This window comes from Catharus ustulatus, chromosome 4 (genome assembly GCF_009819885.2).
Source record: "Catharus ustulatus isolate bCatUst1 chromosome 4, bCatUst1.pri.v2, whole genome shotgun sequence".
In the NCBI taxonomy this organism is placed as follows: Eukaryota; Metazoa; Chordata; class Aves; order Passeriformes; family Turdidae; genus Catharus; species Catharus ustulatus.
In genome coordinates, this window is record NC_046224.1 from 24,543,292 (window position 1) to 24,569,821 (window position 26,530).

General features: G+C 51.8%; 2 protein-coding genes across 5 annotated transcripts; one reads left to right on the plus strand and one right to left on the minus strand.

Moving 5' to 3' along the window:
- The first annotated feature begins 1 nt into the window (after position 1).
- On the plus strand, positions 2-4,192 carry C4H22orf23 (chromosome 4 C22orf23 homolog). 4 transcript variants are annotated; one of them, XM_033057472.1, is made up of 6 exons: positions 2-159; positions 414-476; positions 849-1,025; positions 1,507-1,641; positions 2,775-2,875; positions 3,166-4,192. In XM_033057472.1, exons 1-6 carry the CDS (start codon positions 6-8, stop codon positions 3,268-3,270), a joined length of 735 nt encoding a protein of 244 aa, XP_032913363.1. In that variant the 5' UTR covers positions 2-5; the 3' UTR covers positions 3,271-4,192. The 4 variants fall into 4 exon arrangements, with proteins under 4 accessions (XP_032913363.1, XP_032913364.1, XP_042635122.1 ...); XM_033057473.1 differs by lacking the exon at positions 1,507-1,641; XM_042779188.1 differs by lacking the exon at positions 3,166-4,192 and having other exon boundaries at positions 849-1,218; positions 1,507-2,862.
- On the minus strand, positions 4,178-24,764 carry MICALL1 (MICAL like 1). The gene is made up of 16 exons (XM_033057471.2): positions 24,599-24,764; positions 18,492-18,540; positions 16,325-16,466; positions 15,107-15,210; positions 14,283-14,419; positions 11,513-12,093; positions 10,923-10,986; positions 9,882-10,267; positions 9,132-9,610; positions 8,524-8,658; positions 8,069-8,195; positions 7,638-7,728; positions 7,187-7,260; positions 6,662-6,776; positions 6,290-6,336; positions 4,178-6,007 (listed from the first exon to the last, which is right to left on the minus strand). Exons 1-16 carry the CDS (start codon positions 24,742-24,744, stop codon positions 5,886-5,888), a joined length of 2,799 nt encoding a protein of 932 aa, XP_032913362.1. The 5' UTR covers positions 24,745-24,764; the 3' UTR covers positions 4,178-5,885.
- Between the last annotated feature and the right edge of the window lie 1,766 nt (positions 24,765-26,530).

Genomic DNA, 26,530 nt, shown 5'->3' on the forward strand with positions numbered 1-26,530 from the left:
TTGCCATGGCGACCGCCGCCGCCTCCCCGCCCCGCCCCCCCTGTCTCGCCCGGTCGGCGCCCTTCGCGATGGAGACAACGGGGATCCCGGGCCGCGGTGGGGGCTCGGCGGCGGGCAGGCCGGCCCGGTACAGCACGGGCACGCGAGAGCTAGTGAAAGGTAATGGCGGAGCGGGACGGGGCCGGGTCCGGCGGCTCGGGGAGCCGGGGTCCCGCTCATCGTGCCTCGCCCCGAAGTAGAGCGTCCCACCGCGGTCCGGCAACCGGGCGGGCCCGTCGCTGGTGTCGCCGCCCGGCTGGAGTCTCCCAAACCAATATCTTCCCCTTCGGGTTGGAGTTGTGAGCGGGGTGACCCCAGGGCAGGTTCCCCAGCCCGGCTCTGATGCTTCTGCATGGACACGTTGTGTTTTTCAGCGATGATGGAGGAGATGCAGCTGACGCATTCCCACAAACGATACCTGATGGACTATGTGAAACGTGAGTGAGACCCTCTGGCTCTCCTGCCCGCTGCTGTGCTGTGGTGAGGAGCTTTTGCATCTCGGCTTGAGACAGGGGAATTTGCCCACAGCCTGCTCGGATGGGCAAGTGCTTTAAAACAGCAGCACAGCAGCTGCTGACACAGGGGGACAAACGGGGCGAGCTGTCCCCATGGGTCAGCCAGGACACAAGGCGTCACACTGTGACCTGAGCCACAGTCTGTCGTGCCCAATCCCCAGGGTGAGACATATAGGGCTCTAAGGTCTTTGTTTGTGATGCTACTACGGACCAACAGATCTGCTGGCAATGGCCCAGACATCCATCCAGAGTCCCCTCTGCCTGATTTGCTGTTATTTTTGGTTCGTCTCCCAGGAGGAGATGCCCTGCCCCTTCAGAGATTCCCCCCCTCCAGCAAAGAGTCAGTGCCTGTTTCCTGCCCAGCAGCCTGTCAGCCACGCAGGCTTCCAGCTAGACCACTTCTCCGGCCTGCCAAGGTCTGCCGGGCAGGAGATGCCTACACCCGAGAGAAATTCAAGCCCCAGCCCACACGTAAGTCAGCAAACATTGCTAATAAATACACGGTGATGCCCAGAGCCTCTCTTCCCCTTCTGTCCATCTCCTGCCTCAGTCTCAGCAGTGGCAGCATATCTGAACTGCTCCACGTCTTCAGACTCTGTCTTCAAAGATGCTTCAGAAATGGATCTCTGAGGGAACACCTCAGATGTACCCTATCACCTGTGATGTAAGTGCTTGCTGACTTCTGCCTGCCAGCTGTGGGGTGACAGGTGATAGGGACCTGCACAGTCCTTGAGTAAGAACAGAGCACTATGTGATTTTCTAGCACATAAAGTGTGAATCACACCTCTGATGTTGGTTTGGTGGGCTCCGTACACCTGTGTGGTGCTTGCACACAGTCCAGGGATGTTAATGAAACGCTTCCTCTGGCACAGTTAGCAGGCAAGCAGTATGACCAGGCTCCTCCATGAGGAGACATGCTGATAATAATGTTTTTTTCCTTTGGCATTCACAGGAGATTTGGAAAAGGAGAAGAGAAGACTTCAAAACATCTTAGCAACAGGGAAGGATGAGGTGGAGGATGAGGTAGTGCAGGTGTTTGTTCGGAAAAAGGAAGAGGAGATAGCTGAGCCTGACCGGTTTGAAGAATGTACGTCTTCGTGTCCCCAGGAGGGAGGCAGGCAGCTGGGAAGCCAGCTCCCTCCTAGGACTAGGGTGGCAGGCTGTGTTGCCAGTAACCTGAAGCCCATTACAGGAGGAGCCAAAAAGCCCAGTTTCCAAGAAAAAGGACTCACTGCTGTGACACTCTGATCCAGCCATCCTCACAGAGCTTGTACTGCCGAGGTTTGCTGGCAGACAGCTCTCTGGGCTGCCCACACAAAATGCACCATGCTGGCAGGGGAATAGCCTAATGATGTGCAGGGATACCTGGGAAGCAAGTTCTGTTGGTCCTTTTCCCAGCAAGCATGACTCAACACAGACCAGGTCGCTTAGCCTAGCCACAGTTTGGGCCATTCCACTCCAGGATCACAGCAGTTACACTAGCAAAGCTTTAATATCAAGCAGAATTTGAAGCAGTGAAAGACCTTGGCCTGCAGAGTAGACTGGGATACCAAAACCCTGCCTAATACCTCTCTGTGTTTGAATCTTCAATGTGTGTGTTCTGCCCTGCAAGCCCTTTGCCAGCCAGGACAGCACAAAGATGGGCAATGCTAGAATAATGTGTACAGAAGGGGTACTTTGGTCCCTGCTGCAGGGAGCCAGAGCAGCTGGTTTCACACGTGCTTGGTAGCCTTCAACACTTGTCACAAGCTGAATGTTGTCCTTGACACATCTGTGACAGGATTTGGATCAGCTGGGTGCAAGTCTGTGCTGCAAAGCAGCAGCTGATGATCCATGCCTGGCTTTGGATCATTGCAGTCACTGGCTGATGCATGTCAACTAATGAACCTCAACAGCAGGTTCTGTCTCCATCCACAGACTGGTTAAATTTCCCAAAGCAAAAGAGAATTGTCTGCGTAAAGAAAACTAGAAAATTACTGTTCCAGGGAGTCAAGGAGTGGGAAGAAGTTGGGCAGAGGGGACATTTCCCATTATGTAAGGGTCTACTGAGGTATTGTGATGACATGTTGAGCAAGGTGAGTGTTACAGCAGATATCACTCTGCCTTGATGGGACTGCTGTTCAAACAGAACAGGAAATTTGGGTTCAGATCTAAACAGAAATGTGTTTTCTTGCCTTTTGGCTCCACGCTGTTTTCACAGTTCTTTCTCTTATCCACCAGTGGTGAATGAAATTCAAGAGAGGAGGGAATTCTTGGCAGAGATGGAAGCTCTAGGACAGGGCAAGAAGTATCAAGGGATCATCCTCACTGAAATCTCACAGGTATGCAAGGGCCTTGGCTGAACAGCGCATGGAGGAAATCCCATGTGTCAGAGATCATAAAGCAGTCTTCTCTGATACCTGAGCAGGGAAGGGGGAAAATGCTTCCCTTCGTGGCACAGCTCAGGCATGAATTTGGGGAATGGTGGATAGCAGTTCTTCAGCTTTATTTCCATCTCTGCATGTAACTTAATCAGGGAAATAGAGTTTTTGTTCTTGAGATTGGCAAAAGAAGGAAAAATAAACCTGCTAGCTTTCTCCCTGCTCAGCTCTTCTCCTTTTTTACTTCGCAGAAATTGCATGAGATGGAGACCATTGACAAGAAGAGAAGTGAGGAAATGAGAAACATCATGACAAAAGCCTTCCCTGTTGGGAACAAATCCAATCTCCAAGACTAGGCCAAGGGCAAAACACAAGTGCAGTTTGTTCCCACCTATTCTTCCCAGACTCTTGGAATTGGAGGCTGGTCTGTGTCTGTTTCCAAAGAGGGGGCAGCACCATCTGTTGCCTGAAACTAGAAGGCAGGACCAATTTGTACATAAACAGCGGCAGAAGTTGTAAAATCCTTCCCACACACTGGATCCCTTCTTGCTCAATAATATTAAAGACCTGAAAACACATAGCAACGGCTACCAAAACATGACAAAGCAGAGCCTTCTTTTGCCTGTGCAGTGCCTCAGAGTACAGCAATCCATCCATGGAAATATCATTCCTTCCCATCTACCCAGAGATGGATGTTTCTGGTGATAGCATGAGAACACGCTGCCACCACACCTGTAACCTTCTCGCTCCTCGCCCTGTGACTCCGGGAATGTCTCTGGAGGAAGATGCAGCTGCACAGCCTTGTTCAATCACAAGCCCTTGGCATTGCAGCAGGTCACTGTGGCTGTGACCTGCAGCATCAGCAAACCTCTGGTGGCAGCCCACTGGGCAGGGGCTCAGGAACACAGCTGTGCAAACAGGGACAGGGGATTTCACCCCAGTGCCTGCTGCTCTTTGCTGTGGGCTCACGGTGATTTTTTGGTTCCTGAAAGCATGGTATGCAGACTAACCACTCTACTGCCACAGACTGGAAATGGCTGTTTGCTCACCTCATAAATACCTGCACCTCTGACCTCCAACAGACTGAAGCATGATGCCCTGCTTTTCCTGTGCAAATCCCAGCATAATGTGCAGTTTCCAGTTTCCTGAAGATCTCATCCTCAGCTTCTTAGCAATACTCAGCCACTTTCCAAAGCCAGGCAGCATGCCCTGGCCCTGGGACAGCACGAGTGCACAAAGGAATCAGAAACCTAATCCACAATCATTTTTTAAATCCAATGTTTCTTTTATTTCTGTTCAGGTGAATGGAAGTCATGGAGTTAGTACAGTATAATTTACAAATCAAACTTCTGACCGGGCACATGACCAAGGGGTGTCAGGCTGCAGCAATCCCAATGGCCTTTGGCAACAGTGATGTGAGAGCAGGCTCTAAAGCAGAATTGTTTCTGCTTGGAGAAGAGTTGTGCTTTGGGATCTCCCCTCCCCTATCACTGCTCCTCATCAGCCTGCTGGGTATGGCAAGGGTGAGATGGCATTACCAGTGCAGGGCTCAGCTGGCCAGCTCCCAGCCATGGGGGCCATGCTGGGATTGAGGAGGGGCTTGGGTCCCTCTGGTTTTGGGAAATGAGGATCCCTCTCCAGAATGCTACACCAGCCACCTTGCAAGGCACTGCTCTGAGAGCATTTTGGCTAAAGCCTGTTGGGTTTTTAGAAGGGACTGCAGCAGATGGCTCAGGGCTGGTTATGTGTAATTTGCTAATGAGAAGGCATGAACAGCTGACCAACCAAACACCCATGAAACTCTAATTCAGACTGATCCAATAATTCAATAAATAACTCATCATCTTGGAAGTGAAGGCAGGAAACAAAAATGGAAGGAAGAAGGGATGGTTGGAAGAACACTGCCCCCCCTTCCCTCCTCTGATGTATACACACGCACACACATGACAAATAAAATAAGAGGTTTAAAGTTTTAGGATAGGTTTGAATTCATCTAGTAAAGAAGGTGTAAAAAATAACCAGCCACATCTGCATACTTTTAAAGTATACACAGATGAAGCTGGCTGAAGGTCAGTTGTGACCGCGCCTCTCTCCCCTGCCGCTCAAGGGTGGCACTGGTGAGCAGGGACACAAGCTTAGTGCCCCTCGCCCACATTCAGTCAATCTTGAGCTTTTCTGCCTTTGCCTGGAAAAGGAACAGGTCGTCCCTCCCCAGCAAGGCAGCAGAGTCAGCAGTGTTTAGCAGCAGTGGGATTCCTGAGTAGGGCACGTGAGCTACATCCTAGCAGCTGTACGCCATCCCCTTGGGTCCTCTCAGCCTTGGGACGGAGCCCACCCACCCCTGGCGCTCGAGGGAGGGGACAGCTCAAAATAAATAGGGCACCAGTTGTTTTTTGGCTATGGCTCTAGAGCCTTGTGATGCAGGAGTATTTTCTTAACCTTTTAGTTTAGGCAAGTAAAACCCAAAGGATCCTGATTCTAATGTCAGTTTTCTCCTGAAGTTAAAAATGGGACAGAAAAGGGACAAGAGTGGGCAGGCAGGGAGGGACAGGAAGGCCCAGTCCCTTCCTGGCAGAAGTCAGAGGCACGTGGAACTGTCACAGTTAGAGCAGGAGAAGGGACGGGGTGCAGTTAGTGCAAGTTTTCCCACAAACACGAAACTCTTTGTTTGTTCTCAGTTAATGACAAGAGATATGTAACATATTCAGGTATGTTACAATTGGGTAACATATCTGAAAAGCAAATCCATCTTCTCCCCACCTTGTTAACAAGGCTTCACGGAGGTTATAGTCATGCTCCCCCACAGCCTCAGGAAGGGGAGGGCTTTGGTCATTCTCACCCACTCTGGGCTGAGAGCTGGCATCTCCCTGGGGTGGCAGCTCTGGTGCCTGGGGAGGGAGCAGGGGGAGAGGCAAGCCAGGACCAGGGAGAGGTGAGTCAGGTTCACTCGCACTGCTGGTATTCCCCTGCTCTAGCTTTTCTCCTTGGGTGACTTGCTCTTGGACTCATGCTTGTTCCCCAGCAGCTTAAGCACCTTCATTGGCTTGAATTTGCCTTTCTTCTTGCTCTCGGTCTCCGTCTCCTTGTGAAATTCTGGGGTTGCAAAGGGAGGTTGTTACTGTGGGATGTGTATAGTTGTACAGACAATGGGCAAGGGTGAGAGTCATGAATCAAAGCCCTCCACTGCATGCCCACTTCCTCTGATAACAGGGGTGTGCAGCACAACTGTGCCTCTAACTTTACTGGTCCTACAGGAAAGTCTCCCAGAATAGATTCAATCTCTCCTGCACACAATTTCACAAATGGCTCGTGCTGCCCCTTACTGGGGTCAGCAGTGAAAACATCACTCCAAAAAGTTTCCTATTTGTTTCTTACCTTTCCTTTTAATCATGGCTTCCAACATTTTATCCTCCTCCTCTTCTCTGAAAGAAAGAATGGGAAAGAGGTCAGGAATTCAGCCCTGAAAACAGATGCTGTATTGTTTAAGGCTAGAGAGCCTCCTACTTAGAAGCCATAGAGGGGCAGATCCATCACTGTCTTGTGAGCATTTGCAACCAGCAGGAAAAATCCCACATGCTGTCCTGTCTTTCCCACACAAATCATTCAAAGAGACAAGGATCGTGAAGCCTGGGAAAGACTTCAGCAGCATGGACATCTTGGGACACTCCCACAAGAAACTCGTGTGGTGCTGAGTCAGACAGAGTGTGCTTTCCCCTTCTCCCCCAGCCCACCCCATTCCTCACTCACCTCTGCCGGTCCTCATCCAGGCAGTTCACAATGGCATTCCTCTGCTCAATGATGGTCACCAGCTCCTGCATCAGCACCTTCTCTCTCCCTCGGTCCTCATCAGTCCAGTCCTTCTCTACCCAGCCAAACCCCAGAGAAGGACAGGCAATTATATGGCTGAAGGAGCACTGAAATTCAGACCTTTGGGGCAGAGATCTCCAGCACAATCCCTTCTACCCTGCAATGTTGCAGGGCCAGTTGGGCTAGTAGTGCTGTGGGGACAGAGCCCTGCATGTGACATTCCCTGGGGACAAAAGGAGCAAGTCCCTGCACAAGGCTGGGACATACATTGACATGGGACAGAGCCTCTAGAGCCAGCTGATTTCATTGGCATGCCTACAGATCTGCCTCTCTTCACCTGAGATCCACCTAGAGAGAAGGGGAGATGATGCCCAGGGGAAATACAATCCTTGTGGGTCCCTTCCAACTAAGTATATTCTATGATTCTATGAAAAAAGGGGTAAGCACACCAGAGTGATGCTTTACCTGGCTTGTTGAGGAGGCACCGCAGCTCATACTCCACGTCTGACTGTCGCTGCTCCAGGTTCTGCTGCTTGAAGCTGCAAAGGAAGGGGGAAATGTTGGTAAGCACTGCAAGGCTCCAGAGAGGGAGAACATCATCCCAAAGTATGCGGTGAGCTTGGAAAAAACCGTCAAGATGCTGATCTTGTCCTGTATAGCCAGGAAGCCAAGGACCAGTAAAGACCAGCCCTGGCTGCTCAAGGCCTTCCTGGAATAGATGCTGCAGAGGTTCTGGTCTGTGATTCTGTGGGTCAGTTCTCAGTGCATCTGGACAGATTTGCTTGCCCTTACTCCTTCCCTTTTCTAGGCAAGGAGGCCCTATCAGGTTCTCCCCTGAAAGCAGCATTTCAGAAGGGCTGAGAAAAGGTTCCCCAAAAGAGTGCCAGTGCTTCTCCACACATCTGCACACACTTACATGTAGATGAGCTCTGACTCGTGGCGCACCAGCATGTGCTTCTCATGGATGAGTTTGAACCAGTCCACAAGCAGGCTGTCCTCAGGGCTGTCTGTCAAGCAAAGGGACAATTCAGAGCCATTCCCAGCCCTGGTGGATCCCGTCCCCCTGCAACAGGCTGGGCTCTGCCAAGCCAAGGGAGGGGCACTGGGCTATGGCCAACCCAACCTCAGCCTATTTCTGAGGCCCACAGAAACCCTATCTCTTCTCCCACCTGTTTCCATTCTAGGGACATCTCCAGGGTAAGGTTGTGACCAATCTTAGAAGCCAGCACAGCCTTTTGTGCTCTTCCAACCCCGGCATCAGCAGGGAGGAAGTCACTTCCTTGACTGGAGAGAGGGCAGCCCTAGGGTCTGTCCTGCCCACACCCACAGACAGCCCAACCCACACACCATTCTCAGCACTGCGCAGTTTTTCCTCCAAGGCCACCCCACGGTGCTCCAGCTCATCCAGCTGATGCTCAATGGCATCCATCTCCCCATAGATGTCTTCCTCAGGGATGTACTGATCTGTCTGCACCTGCCAAACCATAAAACAGACACTTTCATTAACACTAGACTCCAGTTTCCAGGGATAATTCAGAGGTTGGTCAACAATAACAAGGGCAGCGGGACAACAGAATATTCCACCAAAGTGTGGATCTGAACTCCCCACCCCACTCTGGAGCAAAGGAAGACTGTGGTGCTTTCATGAAGAAGGTGTAGCCTACACATCCTCTTCCCCAGCCACAGCCACTTGCTGCAATCCCTGCCCACACATGCATCAGCAGGGTGCCTGCAGACTGCTACAGCCCTGGGGGATAGCACAGAGCCGGCTTTTCCCTGCTTGCTCCCAACGGCCCTTTTACCTTGCGTTTGATCAGTGGGAAGCCATGGCCTGGTGCAGGAGGACGCACAGGCTTGGAGCCTTTGGGAGGTTTCTTTGCCGAGGGGGAGGCAGCAGGTGATGGCTTTCGATTGAAGGGGTTCTCTTTGCAGGAAGACTGGAAAGGGTGGACAAAAGCATGAGCATCCAAGGAAGGAAAGGGATTCCAACAAGTAGGAATGAGCAGACAGTGCAGCGCTAGGGTTTGTCCTGCTCCACAGCCTCCTTCCTCCACAGGAGGAACACAGCACTCATCTACACTAGCACCTAGTAAAAAAAAAAAAAACTGCTCCTGTTTGACATCAGTTTCCCAGCCTCTCTCTCTCTCTCTCAAGCATGCTGGAAGATTTTCCTTCATGGTTCCCTTCCTATTTGCTCAGACTACATGATATCCAGCCTCTTCTCTAGCACATGGGCTAGGCAGAGTACAAGCAGAGCCACCATTTAACACAGGCCTGAAGCTTGCTTCCAGGGGGTCACACACCAAGACTACCAAAGGGGCAAGCCTGGACTCACAGATCCCCTGTGACCGAGTGATGGATGGGGAAGAAAAGCTGTGTGATCTGGATGGGGAGAAGGTCATTATCTCACCTTCAGCTGTGGTTTGGGTGAGGAAGATGTCTTGGGGCTCCCAGCACCCCCATCTGAAGCCAAGAGGATGGGTGTAGGGCTAGCCCCAGCTGGAGGCTTGGGAGGCAGCCGGCTGGGGCTGGTCTTCAGGCTGCCAGTGGAGATGTTCCTGCTGGTGTGCAGGGTGCTGGGCTGCGTCTCCCCACTAAGGCTGGCCAGCTCGCTGGAGGAGGAGAAGGAGGAGTTGGTGGAGAGGCTGGCTGGGACAGCAGGGCTTTCACTGGAGGAGACACTGGCCAGTGGTGTATCAGCGCTGGAAGTCTTGGCGGCTGTTGGCATGTGCACAGTGGGCTCGGAAGAGCTTTTGGGCACTGAGGCCTCATCGGTGTCTCCCAGCACCTTGGCTGAACTCTCAGAGTCGATGCTCTCGAGGCTGCGGGCTGGAGATGGGGTGGAGGATGATGGCTCAGAGTGTGACAGCCTGGAGATGGGGTGGTGGGCTGCAAAGCAAAGGGAGAGCTCAGAGAGGAATGAAGGGACAGCCAGGACAGAAAGGGAGGGTGGCATACACTGGAGGGTCAGCATAAAATCTTGCGTGCAAATGCTGGGCTCCAGTGGGTAGAGAGGACATGGATAATGCAAGCTAATGCAACCTTCACTGCATAAAGGCCTGGCCTGCCAGGGTGATGCAGAGGCACCTGGGAAGGGGGAACCTCCTAGGGGATGCACAGGAACTGCAGAGGAGGGATAAAGGAATGGGAGAAAGCTCACCTAGCGGGGAAGCATTGGGGGCTCGTGGAGCTGGCCGCTTCTTTGCCTTTGGACTGCTGGTAGGAGTGATGCCATACCACGGGTGGAGAGGTTTGGCAGCAGTCTCACTCTGCTCCTGCTCAGGTGTGCTCTTTTGGGTGTCAGCACTTTCCACTTCCTCCTCATCCTCTTCCTCAAAGGGGTTGTATGGTTTGGGTGCTGTTGTATCAGGCCTGCTCTCCTCACTCCTGGCTTTCCCCAACTCCTCCCCATCCTCCTCCTCTGAAGTCCTACTTGGAGTCTCATGGTTGTTGCCTGGAGGAGGAGGGGGAGCTGGCTTCTTCTTGGGCTCTGCTTGCACTAAGGCCATCCATGGTGGGTCCTTGGCTCTTGCAGCAGCTCCACCACTGGTAGAAGAGAAAGAGAAATTGAGATGGCAAAGACAAGGCGGGGTGGCGAGGCACTGGAGAGAAACTTAGCTCTTGGAAAGGAAGGATAGAGCAGGATATCTCCCATGCAGAAGCAGCTTTCTCATCCACAGATGGCCCCAGGCTTCCCCAGACACAGTGTCTCACTCTCTGTGGGCAAACCTACGGCCTTAGGGAAACACAGCCTGCCCAACTTGCCTGCTGGGCCCAGTGTTTTGGTGTCTGAATATTACAGCCTACATCTGCTAAGCATAAAGGCTGAGCTTTATGGGCATAACTAGTCTTTCCACCTTTCCCAGGACAAACCCTCCACAAGGCAGACAAATGTCCCCTTCTCAGCACCCACAAGCAGGGTAATTTCAGAAGGCATTTGGCAATCTGCCTATGTCACAGAAACACATTCCTGAAGCTCTCAAACTCTTTACAATAAGAAATAAATGCCCTGGGAGGCATGGATAAACACTGTCAGACTGATCATGCTGGGCTAGCACCTACTAGAAAAGAAACCTGGTCAAAGCCTACATCCTCCTAAGAGCAGGAGCTGATGGAGGTGGGAGAAGACCACAGCTGTGCTATCCCCACAGCCCCACCTTGCTATGGAGTTTTCAGGTGATCTGCAAGCAGAGGGACATACCGATCAGAGGAGCAGGGTCTCCCTCGAGGTTTTGGGACTGGGGGGCTGGGTTCAGGTACCCGACCTAGAAAGACAGAGTCAAGCTGTCACAACACCAGAAAGACATGAAGAAAGAGGTTAAATCAACGTGAGGCACCTCTTAGATACCTTCCCATAGGAAAGTGGCCATTCCCAATCACTGAAGACCTCATGGCATTTCTCCTATAGTCGATGCAGCTAGCTAACCCCAAACATCCCTTTCCCTTTTTCTCCCCACTTCACCCTGGGAGCTGCACCTGGAGAACTAACACACCCCTCTGTTACCACACCTGCAAACTCCTCCAGCTGTACCATCTTCCCTCCACACTGGCTTGCTGCCTTTGGAGAGCTTTGGAGAAGTACAAGTGAGCAGACAGGCAGGAAAACTAGTGCTGCTCTCCTTGCTATGGGGATGACTGGAAATTGCTGGCAATCAAAGACCTGGTATCTGAGCCCAAGATTTATTTGGAGGCAGAAGAGTGTCAGGCTGCAGAGAATGAAGGGAACTCAGCCAACCACCTCAGCCACTGAGGATGTAGAGGGTAGCCCCTGCCACCACAGTGCCCTCTTACCGTTCACCATGCCAGGCCCACACTCGCTGCCCTCGCCCTGCAGAGTGGACCTGGGCCGGGGGACAGGGTGGGAGGATGGAGGGGAGAGGGCAGACACATCGGTGGCCTTCCTTGGAGCTGGGGTGGGACGTGAGTCTCTGAGCCGTCCATCCAACGTGCTGGCTTTGTCCTGGGTGAGCCCTGCAGGCTTGCTGGGGACTGGAGGCCTAGGGGGAGTTTGGGAGACAGGTGCCCCACTGCCAGCTTGAGCAGGGGGTGTGGGTGTCTCTGCTTTGCTGGCTGTGCTGTCCTTCTCTGCTGGGCCAGCAGGGCCCTCTGCAGGCGTAGGGGTCTCTGCCGCACTCTCCTGGGAGTCACCATCACCCTTCCCCACCTCTGCTGCTGCCTGGAGGGCGTTCTCTCCCATGCTGTCAGCCTCAGACTCAGTTCTTAGCTCTGGTGACTGTCGGTCTGGGCTGGGCCTCCTCTCTGCCTTCCCGCTCACGGCCAATTTACCACGGTGCTGCATGCAGACAAAAGTCCCTGCCTCTGACCCAGGCTTGTACGATCCTGGGAGCAGTGTGCTGGAGCATTCTTTACACCTGCCAATGAGAAGAGAGAGCACCATGAGATGGGGGATGCCATCCTGCCTTTCACAGAAGGCAACACACCTGGAAGAACCTTGTAGGGACACAGAGTTGTTCTTACCCCTGCTATTAAATCCTAGAGTACCCTTGGGGAAGTCATTTGGAAAAGAAAAGAAGTAGAGAAATGTAACTGGGTCACTGTAGGAACCCATGGCAAGCTCACAACTCAAATATTGCATGCATTTGGGTTCTTCCTTCATCTCAGAAAGCATTTAATAGATGTGGAAGGGCAACAATTGGTATTGGGATATGGTTTCCACACTTGGAACGGGGAGAGGGATCAACCATTCACAGACATGAATCAGTGAATATCAACTGGAATTAGGGAGCAACTGGTTCAGAACTGGCACAGGGAGGCTACTGGCGGCCTTGTGGGGGCCAAGGGTCCTGGCATGTTAAAGAAGTGTCTGATACATTTGTTTGCAAAACAACTGCTCCCTAATGCTGATTATTAAATAAAATTACATCAATTTCAACTCGGGAAATTACTGCATTGGAGGCTTCCAGAGTATTCAGGAGAAGGAACACACAAGCCTGGCCTGGTCTCACGCTCAGCCTCAGTAATGCTGACCATGGCATCCAGCTGGGCCAAAGCATTTGCAGCCGGGCCATTCTTACACTCTGCCTTGCCTGCTGAAATTGGGCTAATAGTTTCCCTGTCCTTTACTGTCTGCCACATCTCCTTGGATCATCCACTCTTCCCCCACTGAGCCTCTGAATGCTTCCTAATGAAGCCCTCCAGGCGCAAGCGTGATACAAAGCACTGGCAACCAAGTCAGTCCTTCTCCACCTGGGAAGGGAGGTGGATAGCATACATGAAAGACAGCCAAAGGCAAGGGGCTGATCCCATGAAAACCAAGCTTGTTCCTTCTTGTCTGAATACCTGGTGCTTGCAGCAGCTGGCTGCCCTGTGTGCCAGCAGATAATTTTGGCAAGGAATTCTGCTCTGGGCATCCAGTTGACCAGGATTTCCTTTGAAATGGAGAGCAGAAGTGTGAGGACACAGGGACTCTAGAGAAGGGGTATGATGAAATGAGGTGGAAAACTCAGACAAGGGGAGAAAGTGGTTTGCTTTGGGTTTATTTCCATCAGCCCATGGGAACCACTGCCACAGGACATTTCTGACCAAATACTGTCCGTGAATCAGCATAGAGAAAAACAAAACAAAACACAAAATAGACAAGAAAATAATCAGGAGGCAAAATATATGGGACAAAATTACAGTGATCTCCCTGCTCAGTCTAAGGGGCCACAAGCTCTGCCACAGCAGACACGGCACCTCTCCTATTCCTGTCCCATGAGGACAGAGGGAATGTTGCACCTGCACTCCACAAACTCCTGCTTTTGTCCCAGCTGCAGATGGGAAGCCTGATGGGCCCCAGCTCAGCTCCTCTCCTGTGACACTTTTTCTACAGCACATCCCCAACTGGCTTAGGCAGGCGAATGAGGCCTCCCACATCTTCCCAGCTTAATGTTTCTGTCCTCAGATACCAACCCTTGTCCTGTGGCCCATGGGACAGATCTCATTTCTTCATCATCACAGCAGGGAGAGCAAAGTGAAATGATTTTTCAGGTGCTGCAGGTAAGGACCTGCATTCAGGGAGTAACCACAGAGCTGCTGACGTGTAAACCCTCATTCCTCAGTTTGTTAAGTCTGTAGCTCTACACATGCTCCCTGGGAGCTCAACACCACCCAGACAGCATGGAAGCCTGTATATCCAGTTGAGGATGTGGAGTGTAGGTGGAAGGAGGTCTGTAGGATGATGTCATGGCTCAGACCTCAGTGGAAGGTGAAGGGGGGTGGTCCTGGGTAGGCAGGTGGTAAAGAAGCAGAGCATCCTTTTTTATGGAGGTAGAAGAAGCTCAAGAGGCTGGGATTCCAAGGAAGTGAAGTGGGAAAGCACAAGTCAGAAAGGAAGGCAGGGAGCAGGATAGGAATGGAGCACAGGGACCCAAGGGGCTAGTCAGACCTCTGGGGCAGGGGGCTGGCAGGCAAATGGAACATCTTCACTCTCATTTCAAGCACTGCTGTTCATGTTCCATGTTGCCCAGGGACGCAGACACTCAAAGATGAGGTGCAGCAGGACACAGACCCCCCTGTGCCGAGGAGAGAGGCTGCCCCACCAGGCCTGGCCATGACATACCTGAAGCACTGGCGGTGGTAGAGCTTGCCCTCGGCCAGGTAGCGCTGCACCAGGTGGACGTGCTGCTGGCAGGCTGCGCAGGTGCTGCTGAGCGTGCTGCGCTGTGACCGCTCCGAGGGCTCCGAGGGGGCGTCATCCTGGGACACAACGCACAGGCAGCTCAGGGTGGGGTCCACGAGCTGCTCCCCACACCACGCATTCTCCAGAGCAGCTGCTCCCTGTGCAAGGACTCGTGGCACAGCTCAGGGGCTGACCTCAGGGGCTGACAATGCACAGAACAGCTGCCCTCAAGCCCAGGCACAGGCAGGCTGCCTCTTCCCAAATTAGAAGAGGCCACTCCAAAAGGTGCCTTGGCCCTATCTACAGCTGAAGGGCTGTGGAAGGGACTAATCTATACCCCATGCACCAGGGTCCTGTAAAACATTGAAAAAGGTCCCATCCCAGACAACTGCTAAAATCTGAAATAAAAGGTATATTTTGTGGCCTTCTAGCCCTAGATTCCTGCTCTTCCCTCATCTACAGGGTTATCCCCACGTGGGAAGGAGGATGTTTGTACCCTGGGTGGTTCAAGGAACCATCCAGCACCAATTTGCCCAACCTCTTGCCTGCCATGGACAAATTACAGTCCACAGACTAATAGAGAAGAATCACTCTCAGCTGAATCCCACAAGGAAACAAAATCCCAAACACCCTTCACTCCCAAAATACACAGGCAGGCCCCTGCAGAGATCCACGGCTCTGTGACAGGCTTTTTTCTATCTCCTCACCCACAGTGCAGGAGTTACCACTGCCTCAGGCTGTCTTTGAATCAAGAAATTAGGTACCTGTGGTGCTGAAGGACTCTCAACTGCAGCCACGGGCGTCTTGTGGGACAGCAGAGGAGGAGAGGAGGCAGCAGTTGGTCGCTTCATAGGCGGAGGGACGCTGGCTGGAGGCAAGAGGGAAGGAGGATCAGGCATGGAGAGCAGTGGTGACTCACACCACCCATGTGCGGGAAGGGGAGGGGAAAAAAAATAAAATCATCCAGCCTTGTGACATAGGATGAGACTTGCCACTCCCAAAACTTCAGTGCTTATTTTAGGTGGAAGAGACAAACACAATCTAATAATGGGTCAGCTGTCAGGCTGCCGGAGAGCCTGGCCTGCTGCGGATCCCCTTCTGTGGCCCAGGGATACCAGCCTCCCACTGTGATTTCATTTACTCATCATGTGCTACTTGGCTTCCTTGTAATTGACTGCCTAAGCAACACTTAAAGCCCAGAGCAGTTGGGGTAGCTGCTGAGGTATTGTTGTGACCCACTGGGCCCCAGGGCTTCCAGGCTGTCAGCAGGTCTGTGAAGCATCTCTTGCTGTCAGGGCTGGAACTCACACACCAGTCCCCAGCAGGATTCCTTGTCTAGGAGATCAGCATCCCTGGAGAAGCATATACAAGTGGAAGAGATTTATCTGATGTTGTGGCTACAGACTGAAACAGAGGAGACCTGGAGCTCTCATCTCCACCCAGCCAAAGGATGCCCAGGAAGAATTGTCTGAGAGCACCCAGCTCAGGCTGCATTTGTAGGGGCAGATGAGCTGATTTGAAACATTCCACCCTGGCTCCACTCCCTCTGTCCTCCAGTCACTTTACATGTACCCATGTGATAAAAATTAGCTGTGGTAGATGGGCTCCTATCTAGCTTTCTCCTGTTTCAGTGGGTTAGAGCAGATCACAAAGGGTTCTGATGAGCACCAGGGGTGGTGGCCCAACCCACGTTGGCAGGAATGCAGCACAGAGGGAGGAGAAAGGCGTTTCTTTTTCCACAGCCTGAGCTGTTACATCACCTCACACCTCTTGTGAAACCTCACCCCAATGCACACTCTCTTCCAGGCCTTCTGCAGGGGCACCAGCAAGATGCAGGAGAGGCAGGTACTACCTGTTCCTCTCCCCTTCCCCACAAACAAAGCTCCCAGTTGCCACAGGAAGGAGGAAGCACAAGGTGCTGCTCGGTTTTCTGTACTCAAACAAGGGCACACTGGAAGCCTGAGGGGTGGGAGGACACTCACCTTGGCTGGGGTTGTTGAAATGGTTGTAGTACTGAGACACGTAAGTCATGATGCTGAGGCAGTCAGGGACTTTCATGGAGACCATATCATTGGGATCTAGCAGGGCTGGGATGCCCAGCTCCCGCTCTGCCAACTCAAAGGCCTGCAGGAACAACACAGAGGCATTAAGGAAAGAAAACTGATGCTTCATAAAAAATAACAGGAATATCAAATTGGAAGGACCCCAGGAAAGACAAATAATGAGCCTATGGCATCCCTTATGGACAGAGGCTTCCAGACATGCTGCTTGACTAAAAAAAGTAGCAACAGAAGCAAGGTTCCCTTCCAGTTTTCACTGAAAAAACCCAGTGTTTTTTCAGCTCAACCAACAGTGGCCTCACAAGAGCCTGGCAGAGTCTTAGTTGACATCACGAATGGCCAAGGGCTGGCAGATACTTCCAGTGACACTGGGCTCTACTGGGCACTGTCCCCAGCCACCCCAAATGCTCACCCCACAGAAACAGCGACTTCTCATCCTTTCATGTTCTGCGGTGCCACACCTTCCCCTCCCAGAATCAACACAGCCATCTCAGCTCAACATCCAGCATCCTGCCATGCACAAGCCAGTACTTTCAGTACTTTTCTGTGTCTCAGCAAGCAGAAACAAGGACACTGTGATAAGAAGCACCCATCTCCTCCAACTGCATATATGGCTACCCAAAAGGAAGGAATGGAGGAGAAAAAAAGCTCGTTGAGAGTTTCCCACTTAGCAGTGTGTGTGGGTTACTGTGTCTACACTGGTCATGCCTCTGCTGAGCCAAGGGCAGCATAGCCACATTGATCTCCCATGGACAGGGGTGCAAGATTATAGCAGAGACTGAAGAGAAGTAAGCCAGGAGGAGATGAGAGTGGTTTGTGCACTGAATGGTGAGGTACAGGTGCAGAGGTAAAGGTACTGAGTGTGGGTAAAGGTGCCTAGTGTTTGGGGCACGAGGTGCTGTGCAGGGTGTGAGATACAAAGGAAAGGAATGGAGAAACAAAAGAAAATGGATATTTGTGGTAACTAGGGGTATAAAAGTTCCCCCCGTGGACATCCTGCTCTGCTGAGCCTGGCTTTAAGCCAGTTGTCTGGACTGAGTCTTACTTAACACAAGGCTACAAGCAACAAGGAGTGAAGAGAGACCCCACCTGAGAAGTCCCTAATACGACAAGACACCCATTGTGTGGGTCTTGAATGGAAAAAGCTGCTAATGACTGAAAGAGGCCAACTGGTGTAGGACACAGCTGGACACCCCTGATCCTGTAAATCCCAAATCACAGAATAACAGAATGATTGGAGTTGAAAGAAATCTCAGACATCATCTAGTCCATACCCCTGCTAAAGCAGGTTCACCTAAAGCAAGTGACACAAAATCACATCCAGTTGGGGTTCAAATATCCCCAAGAGCAAGAGACTCTACTTCCTCTCTGGACAGCCTAGTCCAGTGCCCTGTCACCCTCACAGTAAAAAATGGTTTTCCTTATATTCAGCTGAGGAATTCCTGTAATTCAGTTTGTACCTGTTGCCCCTTCTCCAGCTGCTGTGCACCACTGAAGACTCCGGCCTCATCCTCAACATCTGCCCTTAAGATATTTGTATGTAGCATAACTAATCTTTGGAAGGTGATGGGCTGTGCCTTTCCACAGACTATCTGATGGATCCTGCAGCAATTAGGTCTTTCTCTCATTTAAAAATACCAGGGCTATTGCTGCTCTGTCCTACCACTAACCCCTGGGGTTGGGCACCTCCCCATTCCACATGCCTTCTTCAGCTACTGGCTCCAGCTGTTCCAAGCAGGAAGGGAACATTGCAGACCAGGGTCTAGCATGACCTTCCTCTCTGCTGATGCCTGAAGTAAAACTAGCTTCCTGCTTCCATTGCCTGCAAATCCAGAACAACCAAAGTTAAGAAAACGTTGCACCACTTAAATCTTCACCTGAGATGTTGTCTTGGCAACTGTTAGGATAACCAGGCTGGAAGCTGATGTTTCAGATTCCCTTGTTTCCAGAGAAGCTCCTGACTGTTACTTACAAACAGATTCTTCTTACACCCTCAGCACTGTCACAAATTCCTCACACACTACGTGACCTCCATCAAGTCATTCTCACATCACTTCTTCCTTCTGTGCACTGCAGATCAGGGACTTACCAAGCGATTATTCTCATAGACGTCATCCTTGGAGAGAGAATCAAAGTCTCTGAAATGAGAAACAAAAAACAGCCACATGAAGTGCAGAGAAAAAGTGTCCCTATGCCATCACATGTAGATTCCCAGGACAGTCAACCTTACAACAACTCAACACATAAGATCCTAGATAAACAAAACCTTGGCAAACAGATTCCAGGTTGTAACGGGACAAGGAAACCAAAGGGATATTACAATTAAAAAAAGAAAGTGAGTCTCAAATGGGTGGTGACTAGGAAATTAAAATGTCATCCTTGTCTCTCATTACTCCTTCTGCCCTTGAGATTAAAGGCTGCAGAAATACCAGGGCCATGTTTCAATTAGCACCACACATGGCTGCACCAAAGAGTGCATGACATGATCCCAAACTTGCTTTTCCAAGGCCACTGGCACAACAGTGGAGGATGGGGATACAGATCCCTTACCTCAAGAGAAAGAAGGGACAGATACAGGTGGCTCTATGAGGGTCCTTAGACAAACCTCCCTGTACCACCTCAAGGAATTTGGGGTGACATAGAAGATCTTAAACTGTACTTCTGTCCTTGCTTTCCCCCAAAAATTCAGAGTGTACAGCAAACTGTCCTCAGCTGTAGCCCTTGGAGCTGAATGCAAGGTGCTCAGGGCACACAGAGGAATCCCAGCAGTCTCCAACCAGGGAATTCATTTGTTCCAATCCATTTCACTTGTTCCCCTGGAGCCTTTTGGGTGTTCAACCTGGCCACAGGGACTGATTAGCTGCCTTCACCAGGGAAGCAGAGGGCAGAAAGTTAAAGCAGTCTGCAGGCTTTCAAAGGAGGGGGAGAAATGCAGGAAGGAGTTAGTTATGCCTTTTGCGTGGGTATAATGTGTGAAAACAGCATCAAGCTGCACTGCTTTTACAGCTCCTTCCTGCCAAGATCTCAGCTTTGTTACAAAAAAAAAAAAAAGAAGCCCCATGCAGCAGCCTGGTGTACCTGCTAGTTGGATTCATGGGAGGACACAGTCCAGAGAGGTTTAGGGCCAACAAAGCCCAATGGACCACAGAGAGGTGCCAAAGCTTGGGAGGTAACACAGAAGGACAATTCAGACTAGAGGGGGGAATGCATTCCCCACCCCGAAGGTGGCATGGAGGATCCAGGTGAGGTGGCACAACGCACCTGCAGAGGGGCTACAGGCACCTTCTTCCTCCATCCCCCTCTGGATTTTATTGCCTTTTCCTGTAACACCAACACAACCCGTCCCGGCACCACATGGCAGGGCAGCCAGCCCCTTCCCAAAGCCCCACACCAGCCTTCCCAAAGCTGCAGAGGAAGTCTGTGACGAGCTCAGGAAGGTTATCCCGGCTGCCTACACCACCATAAAATCACACTTCCTCCGTTCAAAAGGCTGCCGGTGCCGTTTCCTCACAGACTCTCACTGCTGCAGGAGCAAATGCAGCAGACACATGGAAAGGTGGGCTGGATGTTCAGCTCTGTTACCTTCCTGAAAGCTCATGTGAATACATGCACAGTGCTCAGACTGCCCAAAATACCACAACTTCTCCTTCTCTACATGCTGGTGAGCAAAGGCTCCAGCTGCAGCCTATGCTTTAATGTCAAAACCACTGCCATTTTTATAATTATAACTGGTCTCCACTGGGAAATGTTTTTTCTGAAAGTTTTGTTTTGTTTTTGCCAAGAGAAGTCCTTTAACCTTGCAGTACCTTTTTTTTCCCTTTTAAAGAAAATGCCAACTTGGAACACAGGAGAAGTAATGACAGCAAAGTTATATATCAACTGCCCTCTAAACATTCATGACCTTCATTTTGAATGCCTTCACTTTCAGGATATGGGAGTGGTGTAGCTGGAAGCTCAAAGACTCCTTGCTGGGCTGGGCTGGGAGAGAATTTTCTGACAGATGAACGATCATGTCCATTCCACTCTGCCCCAGTGAACCAAAGCTGTTTTAATACACCAAGGGAACCCCATTAGAAACAGCAGATGCCAGCAGAGAGGATGTGAAGCTCAAGAGGCATCAAGGGGTTACCAAGCGGCAAGGGAATAGAAGATTCTTTTCCACTAATGTAGGATTGCAGCCTCAGCTTTACCCAAGACGCTGAAGTCCATCAGCACAAGGCCCCAGGGATCAGTTTATTCAGTTCCTCTCCACTGCATTTTCCAGCTCCCTCTCTGATAGGCCAAGCAGGACCACACTGACCTGTATTGCTCCTGACATGAGCACTCCCATATGCCATTTGGTCACGTGCCATCCCTGTGGCTCCAGGCAAGCTCCCAATACCAATGTGCAAGGAGCATGGCCTCTCAGGCACGGGGAAAAGTCACTCCAGACACACCCCTTTCACCTCTATAAACTGTTTCCTCTGCAGAGAGCCCAGAACTTGCCATCTCACAGTTCTGTGACATGTGGCTGCATGTCACATTATTTCCTTGCCCTGATCTCAGCAGTCTTTCATCCAGTCCTGCTCAGGCTTCTCTCCTGCCAACATATCCATCAAAGGGATTGGATGTAAGAACAGGCAAGACTCTGGCCATCCCAGCTGAACAACTGTCTTGACTCAGCAAACCCCAGTGTTGTACCATATCCTGGAGTAATATTTCTATGCAAATAATATCCCAAGCACTTACCTAATTAGATACATGCACAGCCACTAAGCACTCCAGGGTTTAGGGCAGCTGCCAGGGAGCACAGCAAATCCAGGGAAGGGGGAAGGGTGTGCCGTGCAGCTAAAACCAGAGCAAATTCCTGGATTCCTCAAATATAAATCATGAGCACTTTAAGGCAGTGCCACATAATAAGCCATTCAGCTTTCCAGGTCTTGTCAGGGAAATGCAGGCTGTACATGGGAAGGAACAAACAAGATTTGTGATCCTGCCTGTAACCAAACCCACGGCTCTAGGGACACAAAACAGCGTTTCTAAAACAGCTCTCATCTCCTGTTTTACTCAAGCCTCCATTTCTCCCAGCACTTCAAAGACATGTGCCATACTCCTTTATTCTTCTCTCACCCCTGAATGCCAAGATTCTTCCCTGAGCGGCAGGGAGGCTGTACAGCTTGGCATGCTGAAAGATGCTCTTTGCTTCACTAAGCTGTAGCAAACGTCTTGTAAATACTGATTTCATGCTTCAGATTTCTAGAGCACTGAGCAAACAAACTCATTAATCCCTACAGTCCACTGTCAAGTTGGTCTGGATGTTGCCAGCTTAACTGAAAAGGGAAGAGAAGAGATTAAATGTCTCATCTCCAGATCACACAGCCAGCAGCACATTCAGAGGCTAAATCCCAGTTTCCCATTTGCCTGACTGGGACAGCGAGGCTACAAAGCCAAGTGAAGTGCCTACAACAGCAGAGTCAGGGATTTTCATCTGCATGGTTCAACACACAGGTCCTACAGGTATGCACCTTGCTCTTGCTGGTCACTTCAAGACACCTTTAGCTGGATTCAGTAGACACTGAGGAATTCCAGTCTACTTCTTTCAAAAAGCCCAAAACTGTAGTGTTTCCAAGAGCTCTGCGGGAGCTGCTCCAAAGCTCTCCAGGCCAGCATCCCTCTGACGCCATTTGCCTTGTTCCATGGTGATTGTGTTCAAATCAGGGGTCAGGTGGAAAACTGTCCTCATTCTCACTTACCCACATGGTCTTTCACGACATCCTCTTCCTCAGTGAGTCCCCTCCCAGCACAGTAGCACAACAGGGGTGCATCCAGGCAAGGTCAGAAAACCGGGACAGTCTGACAGCCACCACAGCAGCATTGCCCAGGGGATCAGGGTGGCAGAGCTGTCACACAGGTAGAGAAGAGCTTTGGCTCAGCTCTCCTATGGATGTGCCCATTCCTCCCCTCTGCAGTCCCAGGGGAAGCCAGCAGGAAGCAGGGAAGCAGCTGCATGCAGAGGAACTCCAGCCTTCGGGGAGCAGTGCAGCTGTCTCCTGCGGGCCAGGGGAGCCCCGCACAAAAGAAAACCACACGAGGTCAGAAACGCACTCGCAGATGCCTGCCAAGTCCCATTACTGGGCTGACTGAAAGCACTTTAGAAGAAAAGAAGGGCAACCACTTTTCCTCTGCTGTCAGGAGATTTACTGCCTCTGATCCAATCTTCCCACTTCCAAATCGGGACAGGCTGAAGAAGCTGGAATCAGATGAAAAGATGCTACTCTCCTGACGGCTGTCTGAAAATCCTTCTGCAACATGCCATGTCCTTGTAAGGCCCTGGGCTTTGTCTCTGCAATGCAGCTCGTGCACAGGACCTGTGAAGCATGTAGTTAGGACATCTGCCAGGAGCAGATTTAAGCACACTGACAACTTAAGAGCAGCAGCCTCTGCTTTAATAGGATGGTAAATGCAGTTAATGGGAAACCATCAGGTGGTTTTAGTGGTGTTTATCATAAGCTTTTACTGAACCTCTGCTTTTCAGTTCCTAGTTACTGTGCCACTTACAAAAAAAATAATTGCAAGTTTGCCTCTTCCCACCAGCAACCTTGTCACTGGTCAGCCTTGTCAGAGGCTCCATTCTAGCTAGTCAGAACGAGCCATACCATCCAAGAGCTGCAGGACACAAAACCACACAACTCCTTCAAGAGCCAGAGTGATGCAAAGACACCGAACGTCTTGGCTCTCAGTCATTCCAGAACACCATGCTGAGGGTTTTGGGGCAACCACCTGAAACACAGCAGGCAGCAGCTCCGTTTCCAGCCTACCTGCTCGGCTTCAGCTTGTAAGGACACCAATTTGCTTCACCCACTCACGGACACCGCAGCTTCACAGTGGAGTCACAGTCAACCCCTCTGCCTGGCAGAGGTTGCTGTCATGGCAAAAGGCCTTTCTGAGGCCAGCTCAGGAAAGACAACTTGGTCAATATGAGCAAGCATTTTAGAGGAAGAATCACCAGTCCCAGAGCAGAACGTGACAGGGGACGCGTCACCCTTGCCAGCTTCAGCGGCAGGCAAAGGAGCGCGTGCCCGCCGGAGGCACAGCGAGGTGGGGCGATGCCTACCTGCCCTGCAAGGGCTACCAAGGATTAGAGCAGATGGGCGCAGGATTCCCAGCACCGCCGGGGCACACAGGGTTACAGCAGCAGGTCGGGGCAGATTCCTTCCAGCGGCTCAGCCAGTTTCTCCAGCCTGACATGGTGCCCCCAAGCAATCCCAAATTCACTGTCTGCCTCCCGAAACTCACACTCCCCCCCAGAGACACCCAAGCTGGGGGAAGCTAGAGAGGCTCAATACTCCTACTGGCATTTGCTACATCCTGCTTTCACTGTGACATCCAGAGAAAACAAGGTAGAAGCAAATGCAAGCAGCACCCTGGCCCAGTCCTCTACACATTTCAGAGTGGCTGCCTCTGTCTGCTGGGAATGTCCCTGTGCAGGACAGGCCTTTGGCCCTCCTGAAGTGTGAAAGCTCACATTTTGCTCAGGCAAAACACCCCCACACCCAGACACCAACACCATCTCTTCTCTGGTAGGCACTGCTCCCATTTGGGTGAATGGACCTAGTCCACCTCCATGCTCTCACCAGCCTTAAATCACAGGACTTCTGCTAACCCTGACCTTGACAGGTCTGCAGGACCAGATCAGAACGTCGTTTGCTGAAACACAGAGTGATAGAACGGTTTGGCTTGGAAGGGACCTGAAGGAGCATCTGGTTCCAACCCTGCCGCCGTGAGCAGGGAAACCTTCCACTAGACCAAGTTGCTCAGAGCCCCATACAACCTGGCTTTGACCAGTGCCTGGGAATATGGAACCCTTCATTCCCAGTACCCAACTACTTGTCAACAGCATCTTCTTCAGCGCATCCCCTACCAGCACAGCAGCACAACAGAGACACATCTGCTCTCTGAGCCCCTCATGCCCATGCTCATGGAGCTTCCCTGCCAGCCAGCCTGGAGCCCACGGCGCCTCCATCCCCGCCAAACCCCTGTGAGCCCCCCGTGATCGCCGCTGGGCACAGGCAGCCCAAGCCCTCCAGAAAGGGGGTCCCAGCGTCCCGCGCCCCAAACCTCCGCGGCCCCGCTCCTTTGCCAGCAGCGCCCGCGGGCGGCAGCCGGGGCCCCGCGGCGCCCCGTGCGAGCGGCGGGCACGGCGCGGCCTGCACTCACAGGAGGTCGGGCCGGTGGCGGTGCAGGATGGCGCAGAAGGCCAGTCCGTCGCGGAACGAGGTGCTGAGGTCGCGGATCTCCACGCCGCGGTAGCCCTCGCACTGCCGGCGGCACCAGGCTTGCAGGGCGCCCCGCGGACCCGACATCGGGGCGGCCGCTCCCAGCGCCGCCGCCGCCGCCAGCCGGGCCGGGCGGGGCCTCCCGGGGCGGGGCGCGGGGCGGGGCCCGGAGCCGCCGCGGAAGCTCCCGGGCCCGCGCTCGGCGCCTCCCGGGGAGCGGGGAGGCGTGCTGGGGAGAGCACCCTCTCCCACCTCCAGGAAAGAGTTGGGCCCGGATGCAATTTAAATTAAACCAGATTAAAAACTGATTTCTGGATCCCTCTCGGGCTTAGACAGAAGCTGCTCCAGGCAGAAGGAATTCTCAGCAGTCCTAGGGGCATAAGCCGTGGCAGGGGAGTACATCTGGGACGTAGGTGGCTCCCAGGGTAGGCTCGGGGCCAAGGGGAGCTTTGAAGATCAAGACACTTGGAGTCACAGGCAGCGCTTCACAGGAAGCCCTGGAAGAAGCGGAGGAAGAGTGCGATACAATCTCAGGAACCACAGCATCGAGGCGATGGATTGTCACGAGAGCTGCTGTGCACACTCGGGGGATGGTTTGACAAGCAGGGGGAAGCACACTATTAAAGGCTACTTTATTGGGCTTAGCATTCTTTCCACCCTCAACAGCTACCTCTGTGGAAGTCCAAACCATCACACTGATGTTGAGCTTACTGCTGCCAGTTCCAAATACTTTAAAAGTTCATTCTCTGCAGTTATTTTGTATGTACACTCCTTCCTTCACTCAGATTCCAAGAGTAGCACCCTTTCTTCTACTCCACTATTACATTCTATCATTCTACAGTCCCAGAACTGTAACAAGTGAAAAATAAATTATCTGACTGGTTTTTACAATCTCCCCACTCAGCGCCCACGATAAACCGCAGTGTAAATCACAAGAAAAACTACTCTGTAGCAAAAAAGGAAATGAAACATTGTGTCGGCACAGTAATGACTGAGCTGGCTACTCAGCATCCCCCAGATCTGCCTGAGAGCGTCTTCCGGCTGTATCCTAAGGGACAGTAGGATGACGGAGGTTTTTTTGACTTTTCCAGGTTCCATAATTACTTAGCCCCTTCACAACTCTAGGTCAGGGACATACATGACCCTGTACCGTGGTTCCCTCTGACAAAACCATTTTGTCCAGAACCACCTCCACTCACCAAACTCGGCCGCAGCAGGCGAGCTCGAGCTGTAGCCACCCCCACCTCCCTCCTGAGCGCCTTCCCAGCACCAGCGGGGCTCTGTTGAGGCTGCTGAACACCCTGCATTCCTCCGGCTTCAAGCAGTGCCAGGCACCGCAGCTCGCTGAGCCCATCTTTCCACCCAGTGAGAGCTGCAAGCTCCTCCTGGCTTTGTTCCACCAAGGGCCAGTCCTGCTCAGTTAACCTCCAGCAGTCCCTCAGAGAAGGCGTGGAGCCAGGGAGATCAGGGGATGGCCTCTGTGCATCCTTTGGAAGCTGCTCTGGCAGATGGAAACAAAGCAGCAGCACATTCACAGAGCTGAAAACAGCCTGTAACCACTGGAGTGTTTCAGATGATACAGATATGCATTAAAAATCTGTAATTCCGACATGCCAACCAGATATTAAAATCCCAGTAACACACTGGATTCCTTTGCTATACTATAAACTAGAATTCATCATGGAGGTACCTGCCAGGGTTCTCATGTTGTGTATCACATCCACCTGAGCACGTTCCAGGGGAAGCTTTAGGCTTTGAATAGTAAGAAAGTAGGGCAGCTGCTGTTGACAGCTATGCTTACTGTGCTGCTGTTGGCATAAACACAGAAGGAAAAGTGCCAGCCCTAAAATCAAAAAGAAGCAGATTCTGCTTG

Coding starts and splice junctions, on each gene's coding strand:
- C4H22orf23 (XM_033057472.1), top strand. CDS start 6: ATGGCGACCGCCGCCGCCTCCCCGCCCCGCCCCCCCTGTCTCGCCCGG. Junction 1,026..1,506: donor ATTCAAGCCCCAGCCCACAC/GTAAGTCAGCAA, acceptor TGGCATTCACAG/GAGATTTGGAAAAGGAGAAG. Junction 2,876..3,165: donor TCCTCACTGAAATCTCACAG/GTATGCAAGGGC, acceptor TTTACTTCGCAG/AAATTGCATGAGATGGAGAC.
- MICALL1 (XM_033057471.2), bottom strand. CDS start 24,744: ATGTCGGGTCCGCGGGGCGCCCTGCAAGCCTGGTGCCGCCGGCAGTGC. Junction 14,420..15,106: donor AGAGTCCTTCAGCACCACAG/GTACCTAATTTC, acceptor GTTGTGTCCCAG/GATGACGCCCCCTCGGAGCC. Junction 12,094..14,282: donor TACCACCGCCAGTGCTTCAG/GTATGTCATGGC, acceptor TCTCATTGGCAG/GTGTAAAGAATGCTCCAGCA.